At 40.0% G+C, this 19,818-nt stretch overlaps 2 protein-coding genes across 2 annotated transcripts in view; one reads left to right on the top strand and one right to left on the bottom strand.

The window, feature by feature from the left end:
• The window catches only part of DOCK2 (dedicator of cytokinesis 2), a 169,284-nt gene that overhangs the window by 65,240 nt on the left and 84,226 nt on the right, over window positions 1-19,818 (bottom strand). The gene's annotated exons all lie outside the window — the stretch shown is intronic.
• FAM196B (family with sequence similarity 196 member B) overlaps window positions 1-19,818 on the top strand; it is a 30,236-nt gene that overhangs the window by 1,658 nt on the left and 8,760 nt on the right. The window contains 2 exon segments of the mRNA XM_017825661.1: window positions 18,028-19,816; window position 19,818. The exon segment at window position 19,818 is cut by the window's right edge and continues 380 nt beyond it. Coding sequence (XP_017681150.1) covers window positions 18,831-19,816; window position 19,818 — 987 coding nt within the window. The 5' untranslated portion in view covers window positions 18,028-18,830.

The following is a 19,818-nucleotide window of genomic DNA, read 5'->3' as shown; positions in this document are numbered from 1 at the left end:
TAATAAAATATGTTTTTCAACTTGAAAACATTCATTTCTGTTTAAATACAAAAGAACCCATAACAGAAACAGCGCTGAATTCTATTTTTTAAATAATAGATAGTTCTCTGACAGCCTTTCAAAAATCTGTAAAGAAATAAGGAAATCAACAGTATGAACTTCAGCCAGGGGTAAATAGGTAGTCAAGTGAAAGTGAGAGGGGAAAACAGGTCACGAGACATTGAAACTCTCTATCCTTTTAAAAAAAGATAATATTTAAATGAACTAAAATGCTGCCTTTAGTATAAACACTGCAAAGTGGTGGGTAAGGCAAAAGAAATTCTATTTTGGTGGAGTGTATAGGAAGTACAGCAAAAGGAATCACAGATTGATCCTGTAACACAAACAGGGCTCCCTCAGGTCAAGCAGGAAGAAGGTGGAATCTCCTCCACTGCTGTAAAAGTGCAGATCAGCCGTGGGTGCAACATTTTCAGGAAAAGAAACAGCTGAGGCACATCAGGGGGATGTGAGTAAGATGCCAAACTTCAACACCTAGCAACTAAAGCAGACTCTGGAAAGGCACATGGTGACAGGTTGCCGTAGTAACTTCAAATAGAGGACAAGGATGAGGCAAACGCACGGGAAAAACAACAGGAATAACGTGGAATGAAGCTGCATTTTTATTCTAATCTAATAGAAGTGTTTCAGTGGCTTCAGGGTGGGCAATTCTCGTGCTGGAAGTTCTGGAAGGACTTAGGAGGATTTTTATTACCTGAGGGCACTTAAGTGACATTTACCCACTTTACCAACACAGAGCCCGAGTGTAAATACAGAACCCCATGTACAGCACTAAAGAGCAGCCAAAACAAAACCATGAATAATTCCTAATAATCCAAAGGCTTGAAGGCTGAGATGATGTAGTTATTTTTATATTCCCTCTTGAGCAGAATATTGGATTTTTTTTCAAATGTTCATTTTGCTCTCACAACTGCTGTAAGGTGAGAGGACTCTTTGCATAGCACCTCATAATCTACACTCACTAATGATGGTCTATATTAATTAAAGCACAGTTTTCTGTAGTGGGCAAAGGAACTTACCCAGGCAACCCAATGTTTTTGAGGTGTTTGCAGCAACTAGGTAGATTAGATTAGATTTCATCTTGAACTCCCTTTCAGGTTAAGCCAGAAGTTTCAAAATTCATCATATGTTAGTGGCAGAAATTGTAAAAATTATACACATGAAAAGCATGACCAAGAATTTCCATGGGCCAAATAGTTTTCTCTTTTTTGCTTTGGTTTTTTTGTTCAGAAACAAGTTCAAAAATCTTTCTGGACAAAAAGTGATAAATACATAATCTTGAATGTAATAAGGAAAAACTAAGCAATCAACTATTTCAATCTAACGTTAAAAATCATCAATATTCATATTGGACCACAAACACATTACTGGGAAGGTCTCAAAAAACCCTGTCTTCACAGAATGATTGAGTCATCACATCTGTTTAGTGTCATGGGCTGAAGAGCAACACAATTGCAAAAAAAGCATGGCAGATGCTCAGTGATGCCACGAAGAACCACAATAGCTTGAAGCCACAGTTGCTCAGAAAACCCCATTAAACCTGGAGAACTCTGGCACATGTAGAGGTTGAAACAAACATCTTGATCATATCATGCAAACACTAAACAATGCAGGTCTGACAGGAAAAAACAAGCAGAGTTTGAAGGGAATTGCTAATGTAGTAGTTCTGTTGCCTCTCCAGAAATAGATGTCTCTGCCAGTGCCTGAGCTGGCCCAAAATGTACTGTTTCTGCAAAGGCACAAATACACAAAACCACAAAACATTGGACAAACACAAATACACAAACATTGGGACAGGCTCCTGTGCAACAACCTCGGGTGTTCCTCATGTGTGAAGTGGGAAACAGCTCCTCATCCCTCCAGACTTGGAGCTTGCCAATGAACACACCTCACCAATGATTCATTTAAAACAACATTCAGCTGCTCTTAGCAGGTCTGAGTTTTTAATTTTCCCTTTATACACTCCCCTAGTTCATTGGTTCTGTCTCCTCGTGTTCCACAGCTGAGTGAACGGGAGCTCATTCCACACCTCACTGACAGCTTTGGATTCCTGACTGAAAACCTGCTGGGCTGTTTTAGCTGGTTCTACCATTTTCTTCACGTTCATATGATTTAGCTAAAAGGATGTACAACTATAAAACCAGCAGCCTACAAGGTAGAATAACGCAGAACAATTTGGTAACACAACAAGATAATAACAGCAGCTGCTCTGTAGGATTTTAAGACAAGTTAGACAAGCAAGGCAATTTCAATATTATTTCATTTAAGACTTTTCCATATGTAGATAAAAGCAGTAAAATAACGGTTATGAGTATGGCATAAAAGGATCTTGATTTTCTTAGAATATATCCTTTACCATCTATTTTTGGTGTATTTTTAACTTCACACTCATTTCCCAGCAATATTCCAAAAAAATCTATTTTTCATTCTCTGTACTGTTTTTGCTGCTGCTGAGTTTTGTTGTTTGGTTGGGTTTGTGCCATAAATCCACTCCAGAACCTCTACCCCTTTCTCTGGCTGGGATGAACACTCTGTGATTGGTTTACCTTGTGCTCAGGTCTGTGTTCAAACACAGTTCTGTAATTTACTATTTCTCCCATAATATTAACTTGGTGTTCATCTTCAAGGTGCAGGTACCAATAAATGATGGATAGCATTATTCAGAATGAGGTCAGGAGGCAATCAGCTGGCATGAGCAATTATTGTTTGGAAGCTGAACTGGCTTGTCCTGAGCACAGTCACCCAAAAATGAGCTGTTTTACCTCCTCTCTTACCCATTGCTGTCACACTCCTGAGCTCAGCTCTGCTGGATCAGATGAAATCTTCCATCCTGGCCTTCAGGGATCTGTGCAGCTTCTTCCCTCCTCCTCTGCAATCCACTGATTGCTTCCCCATAATTACTTGAGCTGCTTTCCAGACGGGTCCCACAGGCCAGGAGGAGCTTCCTGCCCTGGTACATGAGATACCCACTGGCAAATCCAAGAATCCTGGTGCTGTCAGGCTGCTTGTTTCCAGAATTCCTTGTTCAAAGTGCTATTCCATTGCTCTGATGCCACTTAACTTGAGAGGGACACTCAAGTGACTTGTCCTGCCAAGTGTCCCAGTGCACTCATTCCCGTGCTGGAGATAATGCAGTCAGTATTCCATGGAAACAATGGAACTACACACATAAAATACAGGCAAATAATAACATCAAAAGTCCTATCCATGGTTTATTTACTGGAGCAAAGATTGACCAATCTCTTGTATTTAGAAGGACTGGAAACCAACGTGGGAACTTGCAGGAAGGGATGCAGAGGCTGGGAGGAAGGAGTTCCCTGCCTGGAGGGACAAGATTTAAGAGCAGGAAATAACCCAGACTGCAGAGCAAAACACATCAGCTGCAAGGGGCACCAGCACCGGGTCAAAAAGTGCAGAACTGGGCAATTTAAACTCATGGAAGTGCAGTAAACATCTTCTATTTCTAAGCCATGTATTTCAAATTTACACGAATTGTGAAGATGAATGTCTTGGGTGATGATTCACTTCCTTAAAACTAAACAGAGCCACCTCCTGTATTCCCAGAACTGAGCCATTCTATTTGATTTTGCTCTTTTTTCAGCAGCACTCACTGAAGACAGAAAAATTAAATTAAATTTCAACTACGTGATCAGAGATGAGACTGATATAATGTATTTGTGAATGGCTTAAAACAAAGCTTTATCACAATAGTTCTGCTTAAAACTGCTGAAAGTCATAACATTCCTCTTACTTTTAAATTGATCTTACAAAGAAAATAAGGCCCAATAAAAATCATTTTCAAACAACTCACATCCATTACACTAACAAATCTGCCCACTGTGTTTGTTTAGGATTGATTAACAGCAAGTAGAGACTGCTGGGACAGCTTTATTTTGTGTCTGAATTATTTTTCGTATTTAAATTACATCCAATTGGGGTTTAGATTGGGCTTTTAATTCTTATGTAACAGTGGGCTCATCTGGCTAGTGGGGTAAGGGGCTAAAAAACAAACTTCATAGCAAAACAAAAAAAATCTTTCAAAAACAGTGAGCTTTTCATATTGAATCTTGGGTAAGTTGTTTAGTGGAAAGCATAGGGAATACTCAGTGAAAGAATACTCCATGGAAATATATGTATAAACATGAAGGGATAAAAATCCAATAATTACAGAATGTCCTGCTAGTGGATATTCCACAAACCACTACCAAATGTGCCTCCTCCTTAGGTGTGGATCTCTTTAAGGAGCCACTTAAATAAGATGTCCCAGTTGATTCAGTCTCATTTTTAATGTAACAGAAACAAATCATCTTGAAATTATAATAACACAGAGAGAAACTTCCCAAATACCATTGTCTGCACCAGTAATTTGTGCATATGCTAAACTCTTTTAGGGAGATTCTGTCATACTGACACATTATCCTGGGCTCTGGCAGAAGAAATGCTCCTTTAATAACTCTGTGCACCAGCCCAATGAGAGCTGGATTTATTCTGTACTTACAAGAAAACTGGAATGAAGATGGGAGGTGACATTTCTTTGAGTACCTAAATCAGGGATTATTTTAGTGCTTGGTTTTTCTTCCCTTTTTTTTTTTTTCTTTTAAATGAGAAATAGAGAAACCAGTCAAAAGCCTGTGAAAAGTAAGGTCATTAGTAGAGGAGATGAACAACCTCCTAAATACACAGTTAAGGATACATATATCACCATATATACACACAAAACACTCTGGTAGAAGTGTTTGTGTATATAGAAGCACAGGAGAGAAAAACAAGTAACAGTCACAGCTCAAGTTAATAAAGAAAACTGCAAGAATTTGACCAGGACCTTGTTTTTCTTAATGCAAATGCTACACTTACCAAATACTTGGAATTAATCTTTAAATAAATTACTGCTTTTGACTGCAGTGTTTGGGGAACTGGCTTCATTTGTATGTGCTCAACAGTTTTAAAGCTGTACCTACTTGGGGTGCTGCTGAATTGGACTCTGGGGCAGTTCCCTGGAGCTGGGACAGCAGTTTTGCCAGTGAAGAGAAAGGCACATGGAATTCCAGAGGGCCCTGACTTGTGCTCCATCAGGAGCGTGACTGCCCCTTGGTTGCTCCATGATTGCAATCCAGGAGCCTCCAAACCCTAAAAACTGCAAAAGGACAGAACAAGCAGGACTCCTGTTCCTGGTTGTTCTCAAAACCCATCCCATTTCTCACAGGTGGCACCTTTGCTACCCTGGCATTAAACCCTTCTGACAGCAAATGATGTCCTTATTCCGAAATTCAACTCACTTCCCCTAGGAAAACTCCAAACATTAACCCTCCTCAGAATAATTAGTTATCGTCCCAACAGGTCTTCCCAAACACAAACTGGGTTTCAAACAGTTTCCAGCAGTTTTGCAAACACAGTCATGAAAATATGATGCAGTGCCATGTCATCTGACCATCTGAACTCCTTCAGAGGATGACAACTGTACGCCAAAGAGACACTCTGTGTTGTTTTACTGCCAAAATATTCAGGGCTATTTGCAGAGATTTATTTTTCCTAATCACTAACCCAGGATTTGATCCAAACAGATTGCCTTGCTAACAAACCAGGGTGCTAACACCTTCTCCTGAACAGAGCAAACAAAATAATGAGTGTAAACACATGTTAGTGAAGTGCTTTCCCAGCAGAAAACAAACAAAATCAGGATCACACCCATATATGAGCAGGCTTATGAGTCAGAGGGCCAGAGAAAGGGCATATACAGAAAATATAATTTGTTATGTCTCTGATATTTAGTGTATGCATTTCCTAAACTTATAAGCCTCTTATTTTTATGATTAGTCACTGCAATACAGAATGTGTGGGAGCATCAGTATATATGTAACAACACATGTAGGTTATGATTAGAACTCTCACGACCTACACCTCAACTATATTTTCCATATTAATAGTATTGGATTTAAGAGCAGTTTCAGGGCTGTGCTACTGAAGCTCTTCATAAAAGCTTATTAGATCATGGTTGGTAGAATCATCTTTATTATACCCCTCCTCTGAAGTGATACCTGTTAATAAAGAAAGTAATTTTTTGCCTTTTTAATTCTATAGAACTGAAGGACTACCAAATACTGTTATCATCACATATTCAAAAGAATTTTTAATGTATTTCAACATTTAATTAGATCTTGGTGACATGATAAACAAATTCTTTTTCCATATAAGTCAGCATAAACTCATTTAGCTGAATGGTACATTTCAGCTTCCTAAACCTGGATCTCACAATTTATTTTTGTGGTTCCTGGTCAAAGACTCTCCAAACCATTGGCTGCAACATTACAATATTAAGGCAAGAGCCTGGAAAGCTGGAGAGACTAGAATCAAATTTCCCATTTGGATCATTATCAGTTTTCAAGGCATGGTTATTAAGAAGAAAAAAAAAAAAGGAACTAGTCCTGCTCAGTTTTTATTTTAAAGGATGCTACAAAGATTTTTTTTTTATCTTAAACCAGGACTTCCTGGACTGCAGAGCATAGTGCCAGGAATCCCGTAATGTAGACTATTTTTTCTTAAATATCTTTCCTAAAATAAAGATGTCTTTCCCATAGAATTTCTTATATTTAGAAAATATGTTGCAAAAAGAGCATTTACTACTATACCAAGGCCATTTATCTTGTTTTTTAAAATGGCAATGTAGTCACATAAGTTAACAGTGTCTTTTATTTAATCTCTCCTTGGTACAACATCTTGACCTCAAAGCTTGTTAAATACAACAAACATTAAAATATTTAAGTGGTTTTTTGCAAATGGTTCTGAATCCCTTATTAAAAAAAAAAAAATCAAAAAATTTACAGTCAAACAAGAGATGAAATAACACTGCACATATGTCAATGCCAAATGAAGAAGGCAAGAGAGAAGGAGGAAAATTGAAATACAGGAACAGTAGTTCCTTATCCCTTCCAGATTATCATAAAATCTAAATGACAGTGCTGCAATTCCAGGGTTCCAGGACATTAGGTCGGCCTTAGCAGGTTGTAGAGCTCAAGGCACAGATGCTCTGGAAGAACAGAGCATTCAGGCATGAAAACAGGAAACCAAGAATGTGTTCACCAGGATTTTGGAGGAGAGAAAAAAAAAAAGAACTTGTACTCTGTTATAGTCCAGAAGACACTCTTCAGGATTTCAAAGCAGCGTGTAGGGAGGAGGCTCTCTGGTGGCAAAGCAACTGAAGAAAATAACTGTGCAGGGTATGGGCAGTGGGCAGAGTGGGTTACCCTGGGCACTGCCAGCAGCTGGGAAAACCCAAATATAACCCCTCTTCAAATGCATTTCTCCCCTGCTGGCCCCAGTCCTTTACCAGGAGTGAGCCCCTGGCAAAGGTTTGGGCACATCAGCATTTCAGGCTAAAGGAGGAAACAATGTGGGGATGTCCTGGGGACATGCAAAGGGCATGAAATAAGCCTTGTTAGTCTGCTAGCAGAAATCTTAATTATTGCAGCAGAAATCACTGTGGTTTTCTGGAAGCTGTTCCCAAAACAGGTAACACCAGGAACACAAACAACTCTATCAATGTCTGAAATTTATTTTTTTTTTAAAAAAAAAGAGAAAGGATGTTCCCACTGAACTAGGTCAACTCCCGTTACACAAGGATACACACACCCTCAGACTACCAGTCAGGCAGCCTTATTTTCCTGCCTCATGAGTCTTTTTGGGAATTTAGGGGAATAACAAAGCAATCTTGACAGATTACACCCAGCAACATTTCTGTGGGTTCTGCCAATATTTTAAAGTGTGTTGTTGCATGTTTTTTTTTTAATTTGACTGGATGAAAAAAAAACAAAACCAAAAACAAATAAAACAAAGAAAAACTGAAAACACACCTAATTTTATGTTGTTAACACACTGATAATCCTAACCCAAGCTTCTCTAACAGATATGTGGTTGCCTGGGCTGCTCAGCTTTGTGGCAAGGTACTAGTTTGTTTTCTTGTTTAACTGTCCGGAAAACATTGGGGAAATACACTTCCAGTTGTGTCTGGAATGAGACACCAACCACACCTTCCTGCTTCATGTTTTATCTGCCTTCTAAATGACACAAGACCACGTTTCAGTTTTTTCCTTAAACCACACTGCTGCTTGCCCAAATTAAACCTGAAGCTACTCCCAAGGAGACCTTTTACAATGAAATTATTCTTTAAAATAAAAAACAGTGCAATCTTCTGAAAATAACCTCATTGCAGAGCCACTGGGGCAACACACTGCTCATATGGCATAATGAAGGAGGGAAGGAACTTCTATAAAATTGCTGATATTACACTAACAGGCCCCAGGAGAACACTCCAGGGATACAAAAAAGAAGAAAGGTCATCTTTGTTCCTGAGACACTGGAGCAGGGCAGGCCATATTCAAATTATGCAACTACTTTAGAGATTGCTCTTCTCTTCTCCAACTCGCTAGAGATGATAAAAATCACATAAAAGGCTTAATTACTCAGGCCATTCTGCATTATTGTGCTTAGAAGAGGATCAGAAAGCACAGGGAAAGTGATTTTAAGGGAATATGTATCTGCTTTCGTGATGAACTTACATATTACTTTCTGAGGATTTCACATATTTCACAAAGTATGAGGAACTAAAGTTTCTATTAATTTGTAGAGAATGCTGCATATGTTTTATCTTCCTGTCTCCTTGTGGGAAAACAATTTCAGAATACCAAATTATCTTGAAGATACTTGTTTCCATGCAGTTTTTCAGTCAGGCTTATTGCAGTTCCCATATATAACTCCTGGGCTTCCCCAAACTGCCAAACTGAGTAAAGACTGAATAAAAAATACCCCAACACTGAGTGACAAGCAAGTGCCACACAGCTCAGGACACTGCAGATTTATCAGACAGATCTAACAATTACTAACTTCTCTGACTCTCTAAACATAACTTGGTAAGCTAAAAATAAAATTTGAATTTATACGAGATATAAAATCAGGTATGAGATATAAAATCAGGTATGAGATATAAAATCAGGTATGAGATATAAAATCAGGTATGAGATCCAGGCATTAAGAAATACAAGAAAAGGCAAAGGAACAAGCAGGCTTTTGTTTTGCCCTTGACATCACTGGGACGTGTGTTTGTGTTGTTCATTTGTTCAGCAAGGTTCAGAGCCCTTGGTGTGCCCACAGATGTTCATCTTGCCTCTGGTGACTCCATCATTAAAGAGCATTAAAGGGTCACCTCCCACCCTCTGTGGGGTCATCTCAGAAACTCAACCAGGTTAAGCATCACCTTTCCCAGGAGGACAGTGAAATGTTTACACTCCTGTGATTTATGGGTTTTCAAACCTTTGCTTTTTGGACACACTTCAGGACAGACTGGGCACAAGATCCATCTGACTCTAAATGCACCCAGCAGGAGATATGTTTATTTGTATGATACTTTAATATGTTATAAGATGATTCTCTCCTCATTCTCAACACATATTAGAGTATCATCATCTCACTTTTTCTGCCACTGTAATGAATTACTTTTAAATATGATATTAAATTTATTATCTCACCACGTGCACTATTTTATCCCCTAAGATGGAGTTGCACAGAATTCCATCCTCTCTTTCCATGTGCAGTGATGTGCCAAAGACCCCCAGCCACTGAATCCCAGCCCTTAACTTGGGAGTGTTGTGACATCTCCAAAAATAACCTCTGACTGCTGAGTCTCCACTTCCTTACACTAAGAATTTATGTATTCAAGAAATTATTCACATTAATTTTTTTATATTAATTAAGAAATAGGGAATATTATCAAGAGTAAGAGCTGAATATGCCAAAGCAATTAGTTACAAGGCTGATAGAACAACTGTAAGGTCACCCTTCTTGTTTTGGGGTTTTTACCATGTCACCCTAAGCCCTTCAGACATCAGGGGCATTTGGGTTTCAGACAAGAGTTCAGTCCCTGTGTAACTCAGACTGTGTCCAACTTACTTCATGAAAAAATAAACAAGATTTGGATAAAGAAGAAACATGTGTTTTCTTTCTAAATACCAAGAAAGAAGTTTGACATTTTTTGAACACACTCTATTCCTACTTTCCTCAGTGTCTGTCAGTACTGAGACAATTTTAACTTTCATAGCCTGTCCCAAGCCAGCAGTAACCACCAAAAAAAGGATGAAAATATTAATAATGTAAAATAATGCTACATAGGATAATAACTCTATAACTTAGAAAGTGTGAAGAACAAATTAGCCAGTGGTTTGTCTTACCCCAGTGGGGCAAGATTTGACTGATTTTTCATTCTATTGCTCTGAAGAAAAAACCAGTATCTAGCCATAAATATATTAATAATCTAATAATGCTGCACACAATAATAATGCTGTAACTGAGACAAGGTATCTCTGTCAAAGCATGAGCTGCAGAGGAGCTTTCTTTTGATGCCTGGGGCTCCCAGCGTGGGGAGTGGTGCAAAGTTTGGAGAGCAATTGTAAGGCTACATTATTTTTCAGGCTATAAATAATTAACTGAAGTGGGTTCCTTCCACATCCTCTCCTCACAAACAGCAAAGCTTTTCAAAAGCAATTCTTCTCCCCCTTCAGAAAAGGTAGTAGGCAGTCAGTAACGATGCTACAATTCATTTTTAAAGGCACCTGCTCTGCATGATAATAATCTGTGCACCTCACAAACAGCATTAAACTGCAGAGCATTAAAATATACAGGACAGAAGTGGTGTATAAAATGACAGAATAAAGTCACAGAGAATTATGGATAAGTTGGTGAGCCAGACTGAAAACATGACTGAAAAAAATGACTTTCACAATGCTCATAAAAGAGACTAAACCTGCAGCTGTTCTCATGGATTTAAAGAGAAGTATTGCAGACACAAGCACAGCTAAATACACCTGTGTTGTCCCTTCCCATTATTTATTTGCAACATTAAATAGACAATCATGATGCTGAGGGTTGTGTTTTTACCAAATACTTGTTAAGTCTTATCAATCCAAACTTTGAGTTTCCTTAATTCCTTCACTATGGACAATATGAAATAGAACTAAAATTTTCAGCTGCAAAGTCAAAGGAAGGGAACAAACACACCAAAAGACTTCCTATTTAATTATAATCCCCAAAAATACCTGTCAATGAACTCTCCAGCATCACCAAGCTGGCATATTTTGATATAAAATCACTTATGGCAGGAAGTTTTAATAAGCAGAGGTTTCTCTCCCCCTCTACTCCTTACCAGTCCCTCTCCAGAATGGATAATTCTGTCTCCTGACAGGCTGAGGATAAAATAACACAGAACTCACACAAAACCTGCACTACCAACCTTATTGCCAACTGTACCACTGCTTCATTTTGCAAACATTCCGAGAGCAGACGTGCCAGTGCATTATTGACTTAGCAGACTACACTGCAAAATCCCAAAGCCTGAGGAAAAGCTCCCTGTGGTGCTGCAAAGCAGCCCTGGACACAACTGAGAACAGATTTCCTCAGAGGAGTGCCCAGCTCGTTATATCCCAGCCTCCTTCCTCCCTCCACCTGCAGCTGCTCCCACCAGAAGTTGGGAGCTGGTGGGAAGTGTCACTCCCTGCATCCACCCTGCCAAAGCCAATAAACATAATTCCAGTCTCTCCAGCACTCACTGTCAGCCAGTTTGTGGCAACCCAGCCCGAGCTGCAGTAACTCAATTCCCCCACACCGAAAATGTTTTTCAAAACTGGCGTCTGGGAAGAGGGACAGCGAGGGACTTTCAGCCGAGCACACAAAGCACAGCTCAGGGGGATGAAATACTGGCCTGAAGGAACACGGGTAAAAGAAAAGCCTCAAGATGCAGGTTTGAAATTTGAAATTCCAGCCCTGTCACCGTGATGAGATCTGGCCCAATCCTTCCACACAGGGTTCAACATTTCCGTAGGAAAAACAGAAGCCACGGGAGAAGGGATTTCAGCAAGATCCTGGCGTGGTTTCCTCTCTCACTGTCTCCCAATATATCCAGCCTTGTGATACAAGTGAGAGTAACAGTTGACTCCTTACATTTACTGAATACTCCCACCTACTGAAGTGGCAAAGAAAAAAGAAAAAAAAAAAAGAAGTTATAGAGAATGATAACTGCAGACCCAGTGCTTGCAGGGCAGTGCACACAGCTGCAGCACAGCTCACTGCTCAGCACCCTGGGACTCTGCTTTGCCATGTCGTTCTTGCTCTGAAGTGATAAATTGATTAGAAAAAAAAAAGAAAACAAAGCAGAAAATAGTTAAGGGGCTGCAGCAAGTACAATGAAAAGTTGGGGTTTAGGAGTAAATGAGTATTGTAATGATGAAAACAACTCAAGTGTAGGAATCACAGTCTTCAGCAAGTGTTTTCTTCTGGTTTTAAGTGTTTTTTCTTATAGCAGTGTCTCATCAGGAGAAGGGGGGTGGGCAGTGGCAACCTGTCACCCAGGAACCAAGCAAATGTACCTTTGAAGTTTGCTGCTCAGGAAAAATATTAAGTTTGGCTGTTCTACCGGGCATAGTTATAACTGAAAACCCAAGAGGAAGTTCAAAAGATCAATTTTATGAACTAATCCACCTGAGGTCTCTGTCATACCCACTCAGATGTGTAAACCTGCCCAGGCACAGGCTACCTACAGAACTGCATCGCATATGTATCTTTTAGCATTTTATAAAGCCTAAATATAAACCCAGAGTAAGCCAAGGTGTAAGACGTGTGCACACTGTGGCACAAACATCAAGTACTTAGCAGTATTTTTTCAAACTGCTAAGAAAGAGCACTGAAATTTTGTGATATGAACCAGCTCTTTGGACACTTTCCAGCTCCCCAACCTGTCACGTTGGATAACTTCCATCTCCCTGGAGGCATTCGAGCAGTTCTTCAAGAGAAATTTCTCAGTTTTAAGTACACTTGTCTTTGCAAACTAACACTGAAAAAAAATGCAGCTTGTGCACTATATATAAATGTGTGACTGAAATACTTTCCTCTTAAGTGAATAAAGAGCTGTGTCTTGCCTCCTGACACTAAACCTTGCATGAACAATTTCCAGAAGAAATACTGAGATAACAATGTTTTCTAATCCATGAAGCCTTTCTTCCTGGAACAGCCAATGGAATGTATCGTCTTTTCAAAGGAAAAGAACTTTTATTTTTATTAGAGTAGAATAAATGAATTTTGAGTATCATAGTTCTGAAAGTTGTATTGAGAAGTGAGATCATCATGGCTTTATCTCTCAGTGCATCTTCAGCACTTCCTCCAGAATGGCACTGCATCATCTCAGTCAAATTAGAGGCAAACCACACTCAATTTTGCTCCTAAAACTTGCTTAGCTAAGTCCATTTTTCTGCTGCAGTAAAATATCACAGCATCTTCTCTACCCAGCCTCACCAGCCTGCAGTAATTTTCAAATCTTGCTATAAAATTAACCAGAGTTAAACCCCTATAATCTCTGCCATCACTGAAATGTTCCCTTTTTGAGGACAGAGGGTTACACATCTTATCCTGTATTCCCTATCCGTGTATCTCTTCCCCAGTCACCTGGATCCCACCTGGAGGTGGCTCACAAAGCAGGATTTGTAAAAAAGTTCGTGCCTTTTTCTTCAGTCCTTGTTCCTCAGGTAAACTCAAGCAAAGCTCCTTCAGCACTAACCACACTAGTGCTGTGGGGAAGATCTGAGCACAGAGAGGAACATGCAGAGAACTCCTCTGTGGCCCTGAGCAGCATCAGAACCAGGAATTCTGTGTGTGCCCAATTAGAGCAAGTGATGGAAGAATATTGCACTGGAGAAAACTCCAGACGCAAAACTGTGCTACGCCAATTATTCCATCTCCTATAATAAACACATTTACCTTCATAAAATGTGTTTATTCTGTGGGACCCAAAGCAATAAGGCTCCTTGTGATCAACGACCGGTCCCTGGATGCAGAGGCCACTTAAAATCCTCTCTCAGCAGGTTCATCTTTCCTGTTCCCTGCCAGCTCTTTCCTGTGTATCACAATAAGCTGCACATTTGCACTTCTGGGGGACTGATTTTACTTTATAGGCTCTGCATCTGTCATGCATTTTCATCTGAAAATATTCCTCCTTGCAGCTCACCAGTAACTTTCAGCACATTTCCATTCATTTCCCTTGGCAAGAAGGAAGGAAAAGGGAAAAAGAGAGAATTTTCAGCATCATCCTGCTCTAATGGTTTCAAATCCATCTCTAGCCCTTCATGCTAGCAGGTGATTTGTGTTTCACTGCAGTCTCCAGGGATTTCAGAAACGTATCTAAACTTATCCTCAACATCTCTCACTGTTTTGAGGAATAAAACCAACATGAGTTTTATAAAAAGAAGAGATATGGCCAAATTAATCAACTTGGCCAACAGCTACTGCTGAAGTTGCTGGTGGAGACAGAAAATGAACTGGAAGTAAAGCAAATCCAAACCAATGTACTCAGAGCCTTAACTCAGACTTGTTAACTAAAAAAGTTACATTTCAGACACCGATTTTTCTTTGTGAAAAGCAGGGGTGAGCCTGCCCGTGGAATGAGAGCTCGAGCACACAGACCACAAGGGCCCCAACACGGGCAGCCTCTTGTCCCAAAAATATTTTAGGAATGCTGGAAAGATTTGCAACGTGAATGGGAAGTGACAGTCAAATAAATTCCTTAGAAACTGAGGATCATGATTCTCCCACCTAGGAAACCATAATTAAATACATCAGGCTGGCTCTCTAAACTGAAAATGTCCATCTAGCTGCACATCATAGAAAATCTATATTATACAGGATGAGACACAAATCAGATATGACAGAAAACTGCTGAGTCTGAATATGTTATCTTACAGTTATTACAGCTCTGTCAGCTCTCATAGAATCAAAAAAGTTTGAGTTGGGAGAGACCTTAAAGATCACCTTGTTCCAACCCTCTGCCATAGAGGGACTTGGGAAATTCAAAGTGCAGATGCTCAGAAGTAGAAGGAAAACTACATTAATCATCTTCCTGCTGAAAGTCCTCACAAAATGCTTTTACCTACTGACATTGAATGAAGACAATCTGCTCAAGCATTTTTATTTTCAAGAAGTATTTGCCCCAAAACATGCATAAAGGAACTCCAAAATACTACAAATATGTCACACTCACTATAAGGAAAAACACTTATTTCTTGAGCAAACCAGTCAAATAGAAAATTAAGGGGACCGACTGCAGGTGAATGAGTTTGAAAACCACATCAAATATTTAACTTTCTCCACAAACTGCAGAAAACACCCACAACTGCCACTCTCACACATCTGCACTCTTCCAAAATCCCCACTGTCCTTTGCCTCATGGTTTTCCACTTCATGCAATTCCCCAGAATGTCCATTTATCCTTACCAGCTGCACTCCTCTACCCACAGCTTCAGTCATTAGACTGAAATATGAACCAAAAAATGTGTTTGACTCTCTTGAAGAAACCAGGAAGGCAGAGGCAGGAAAGATGGGAGAATAATTATAAAGAAAACTAAGATTATATCTGTTGTTGTCAAATTTCTCCCACCTGGCAGCCTAACTGAGCTGGGTGTGCATTTCTAGGAACTCAAACCCACCATCCTAAGGTTGGAAAACCAGTCCCATTGTTGTTTGAAGGGGCAGGATTTGCACTTGTGTCTTTTCCAGGCAATTCATTAATTACAGGTACTCTGGAGCAAAGCTAAGTTTCCACTGAAGAGTAACTGCCACCATTAAGAGACGTGTGCACAAGGCAGGGAGAGACTTTAAAAGGCAAGATTTGCTTTAACAGTATCAGCCAAGCCTAAAAGTCAAAAATGCAGCAGTATCAGTCAGATTGACATCCTCAAAATGTGGAAAAGTGAAGCATGAAATGTCCTCGAGCCTCAGGAATGGGAAGGGATGGGGAGGAAGAGGCTGCACAGCTGGATGTGAGGCCATGGAACCACAGCACACATTAAAGCCCAGGAAATTCCTGCTCCCCAAACTGGTACTATTATCACAAGACATAAATTTAAAACTCACTTATGCTTTTTGTTATTAGTGACCGAAGTTAAATTAATATATTGAAAGCATTTCTATGAAATGGAACCTCAGAATTTTTCATACTTCTCTCTGCAGGAAATAACGAGCAAAACAAGGCCTGTAAATTGCTGTGCCAGAAAAGAGTGAGGAATTACTTCCTGGGCAAGGGAAAATGTTATTTAAACTGAGTAACCGGCAATGTTACACTGATTTGTTAACTCAAGCACAGACACCTATAACTCATTGAAATTCACCAGTCTGGGTTTTCAATCCAAATATTTGAGCATTCCTACCCATGTATTTTCTACTTCAGCTTGATTTAATATAAATGACAGCATCGAAGCTTTCATTATGATTTGTCTGAACTCCAGACTATCGGATGCCAAGGAAGCTAAAAACCAACAGAGTTAAAATAGCAATTTGCAAATTAAGAATGCAGGAATCTCACTCACATGCCTCTACAGCCAAAGGAGAGAGCTCTCATAAAACCCTTAAGGGCTTTTTACTTGTATTTAAAACACAAAGGATTAGCTTTCTAAAGCTTCTTTCTGAATTTAATTGGGCAAGTATAAGTTTCAAAGTAGTCCATCTGCCTGGAGCACAGCAGCTGTGGTGGGAAGTGGAGAATGCTACTGCAATATTTGGATAAATTCTCAAACAAAACTGTAAAAAGTCTCCAGTAATTAGTGGATGATAGGAGAATTCAGAACTTGGCAGTGGAATGCTATTTGCAGAAACTGTTGGACTTGTTTATTGTGATACTTGTTTCCAGTGCACAAACACTGCAGTGATTTCAGTACTTAATTCTTGCATATCATCAAAGTAAAATTTGGTGTTAATGCACATATTTATTCCCTCAATATTTAATGTGACATTTCTCTCCGTGGAGAAATAATCCAACACTCATTTTCTTCTAAAACTTTATAATAGAATAATATCACATTTCTACTTTGCTTAAATCATATTACTGTGCCTAAATGTTACATGATGCTACAGAACAGTTTGCTATATCCTGTAACAAGATCTTTCCCACTGCACCCATCTCATCAGTTCTCCTAAATTAAATATGGTAAAGTCTGTTTAATGCTTTGAACCTTAAATAAAAGGTTCTGAGCTAATGGAAGTGCTAAGGCTAATGAAATGACCAGTGAATTAACAGGGAACAGAGTTAATGGTAAATTAGCACTGTGTTAGGAATTTAGCCCCAACCTTGAAAATCACTGTAATCCTAGAACCGAACTCTGTTGGATTATTAAAAATCTCATAGAATATTTCCCATATTTTGCATAAATTTCTCCTCTTATCCCTATTCTGTTCTGGCAACCAGATTCAGATATTGTTTAACTTATTAAAAATACAGGAAAAATATTTGATATTCAGGTACATCCCACGTGTGAGTTCTGAAACTGAGCACTTAAAATCTGTTACTGGTCCAGCACTACTCATTGCACATCCTGAACCAGGGCTCAGACCCTTCTGGAATGACTGGGGATAGAAAATTCACATTTGTGAGGAAGTCTATCACACATGTAATACATAGTTACTGTGACTATATTACTGTCCTGACTGATTTTCAGAAATGGAAGATTTAGTGGCCATTCAAAATGTTCAACATTCGTTTTTCCATGACGAGCCCTGGCCAAATGTGGCAAACCAGAGCTTTCCAGCCCAGTCTCCTGCACACAAACTGAGTACATTCATACATGTATGTGTTTGATTTTTCATCCATAACAGGATGAAATGGCCATTTTCAAATCTAAGTTTTAAGATCTGTATCTGGGGTCAGATTCAGGCCTGTGATATTTCATAGCCGTTGGATAAAAATATATGACTATTTTTTGTGCATTGTATTGCATATGAAAAAAAACTTTATGTACCTCAACATTATAAAACATTTTTCAGTTCTTATATAAGTATCTCACTGCCAAAGTTACAGAACCACTGCAGATGAAAAGTTGTTGGGAGACAGCAGAAAACAATTACCCTGTTTGCCAGTTTGTTCAGCTACAGCTGTTGTCTTTTAATTTTCAGGAAACATTTTCTGTTGTTCTACATTTGCTGGTTATTCGTCTGGACCTCTCTTCTGATGCCAAAGTATTCACAGAACTGAACTGACACAACTGAACCAGCCCCTTGGATATGACTGGCCTTGTATTTGCAGGAACTGCAGTACCTACACATCAATAACTTCTCCCACTGAATCCCACTGGATGCTGGATTTTCCCCTGGTCAGAAGTGGTTACGTTTTGTTTGACTGTTTGGGAAGATTAGTTTCAACTGGAACATCAAAAAGATGGCTGAAGAAGAAAAACTCTCTCTAAAGAAAGCACTTCAGTTTGGTATAAAGGGACATATTCCAGCAGTAAATCTATGCATCAGAAATGAAAATGCCCCCAAAAGTTATTATGCTTCTTGTTTAGACAACATGCAAATAAAACAGATCTGACTGGTCCATCATAAAAAAGCTGGATCACTAATGGAGAGCTGCTGTCAAACAAGAGCCACCAGGAAAGCCATAGACTTGACCTTACCTTTAAATTAGTTAACCACAAGTGTAACAGCCTGTTGCAGCTTTGTAATACGAAGATCATGTTAGCTTCAGACACCAGGATTTCTGCGTTCCCTGGCTACAAGAAATCTTTCTGTAAATTTTCTATTTGATTTCTCTATCTGAGGGTTTGGTCTAATCAGCAATTAAATTCGAACGGAGATCCCTAAGGAGAGCACGTCGGTGAAACAAAGAGATAACAAAGGGATAACAAAGAGCAGAATGATCAGCTCCAGGATTAAAGTGTTAATTTGTATCTTGGGAACGACCTTAAGGTACGGGTCAAATGACAAATGAAATGGGTCGCAAGGAAACACGTTACTTACAGACTCTAAACTGTGATTCAATGGCCCAGCAAAACATGAAAATGCGCCCAGTGCTCCTGAAAAGGAACAGCCTGGACTCTGCGGACTTCCTGAGGCACCCCCAGCACCGCAGGACCAAATCCCAGCAGGTCCGGTTCAAGGAGGATGGAGTGAGCACCAAGGCAGAGCTGGAGGCTCATCCTGCCCGAGACGCGCCTTTCCCGCCTGGAAAACCAGAGATATTTAGGGATCACGATTTTTTGCTGACTCGCTCTCCAACTTTTCCAACAAGGGCTCAGAAGGGGCTCCGGAATATCGCCATCCAAACATCGCCCAGCCTCAGGAAACACTTCCCGGTTTTTAAGAAGAAGAAGCTGACGGGAAGTAAATCACTAACGGAGATGCCGACGGAGCCTGCCCATCCCGTGCAGGTCAATGGCAGCCTCTGTGAACAGGACATCATGTCTGCAGATCTCTGTTACCTGAGGATAACGAACCACGGGGAGGAGGGATGCAGGAACGGTGAGGGGGACGGGCAGTTAAGTCAAAGAGCACCAAAAGCACAAAGCAACGGGCCCATCTACTCAGATGATTCCTCAGCGGCAGAGAAGACAACTGCGTCCACACAGGTGCCTGAATACATACACGTGAGCTTTCCACAGGACAGAAATGTTTCCATGGATGCACCAGACACAGCCACGGATCCAAGTCAGTCCCTGCACTCCTCCACTGTCACCCACGGCACTGAAAGCAATGAGAACAGCACACTGTCCTCTGAGCCTGAAAGAGCAGAGCCTTGCCCAGGCAATTCTGCCAACTGCAGGGAATGTGATCCCCATTCTGCTGCTTGGGAAGTGGGGAAAAGCGATTCTGAGCTGCCTGTAGCCAGCGGAGACGGCAGCAGCAAGGAAACAGCTCCATTGTCACCTCCATCAAATCACAGCTCATCTCCTTGTTCCCTCAGAGACT

Source organism: Lepidothrix coronata, unplaced genomic scaffold, assembly GCF_001604755.1.
Source record: "Lepidothrix coronata isolate B3197 unplaced genomic scaffold, Lepidothrix_coronata-1.0 Scaffold121, whole genome shotgun sequence".
In the NCBI taxonomy this organism is placed as follows: Eukaryota; Metazoa; Chordata; class Aves; order Passeriformes; family Pipridae; genus Lepidothrix; species Lepidothrix coronata.
Note: the sequence above shows the minus strand (reverse complement) of the source record. Positions and strands in the feature narration are given on the sequence as shown.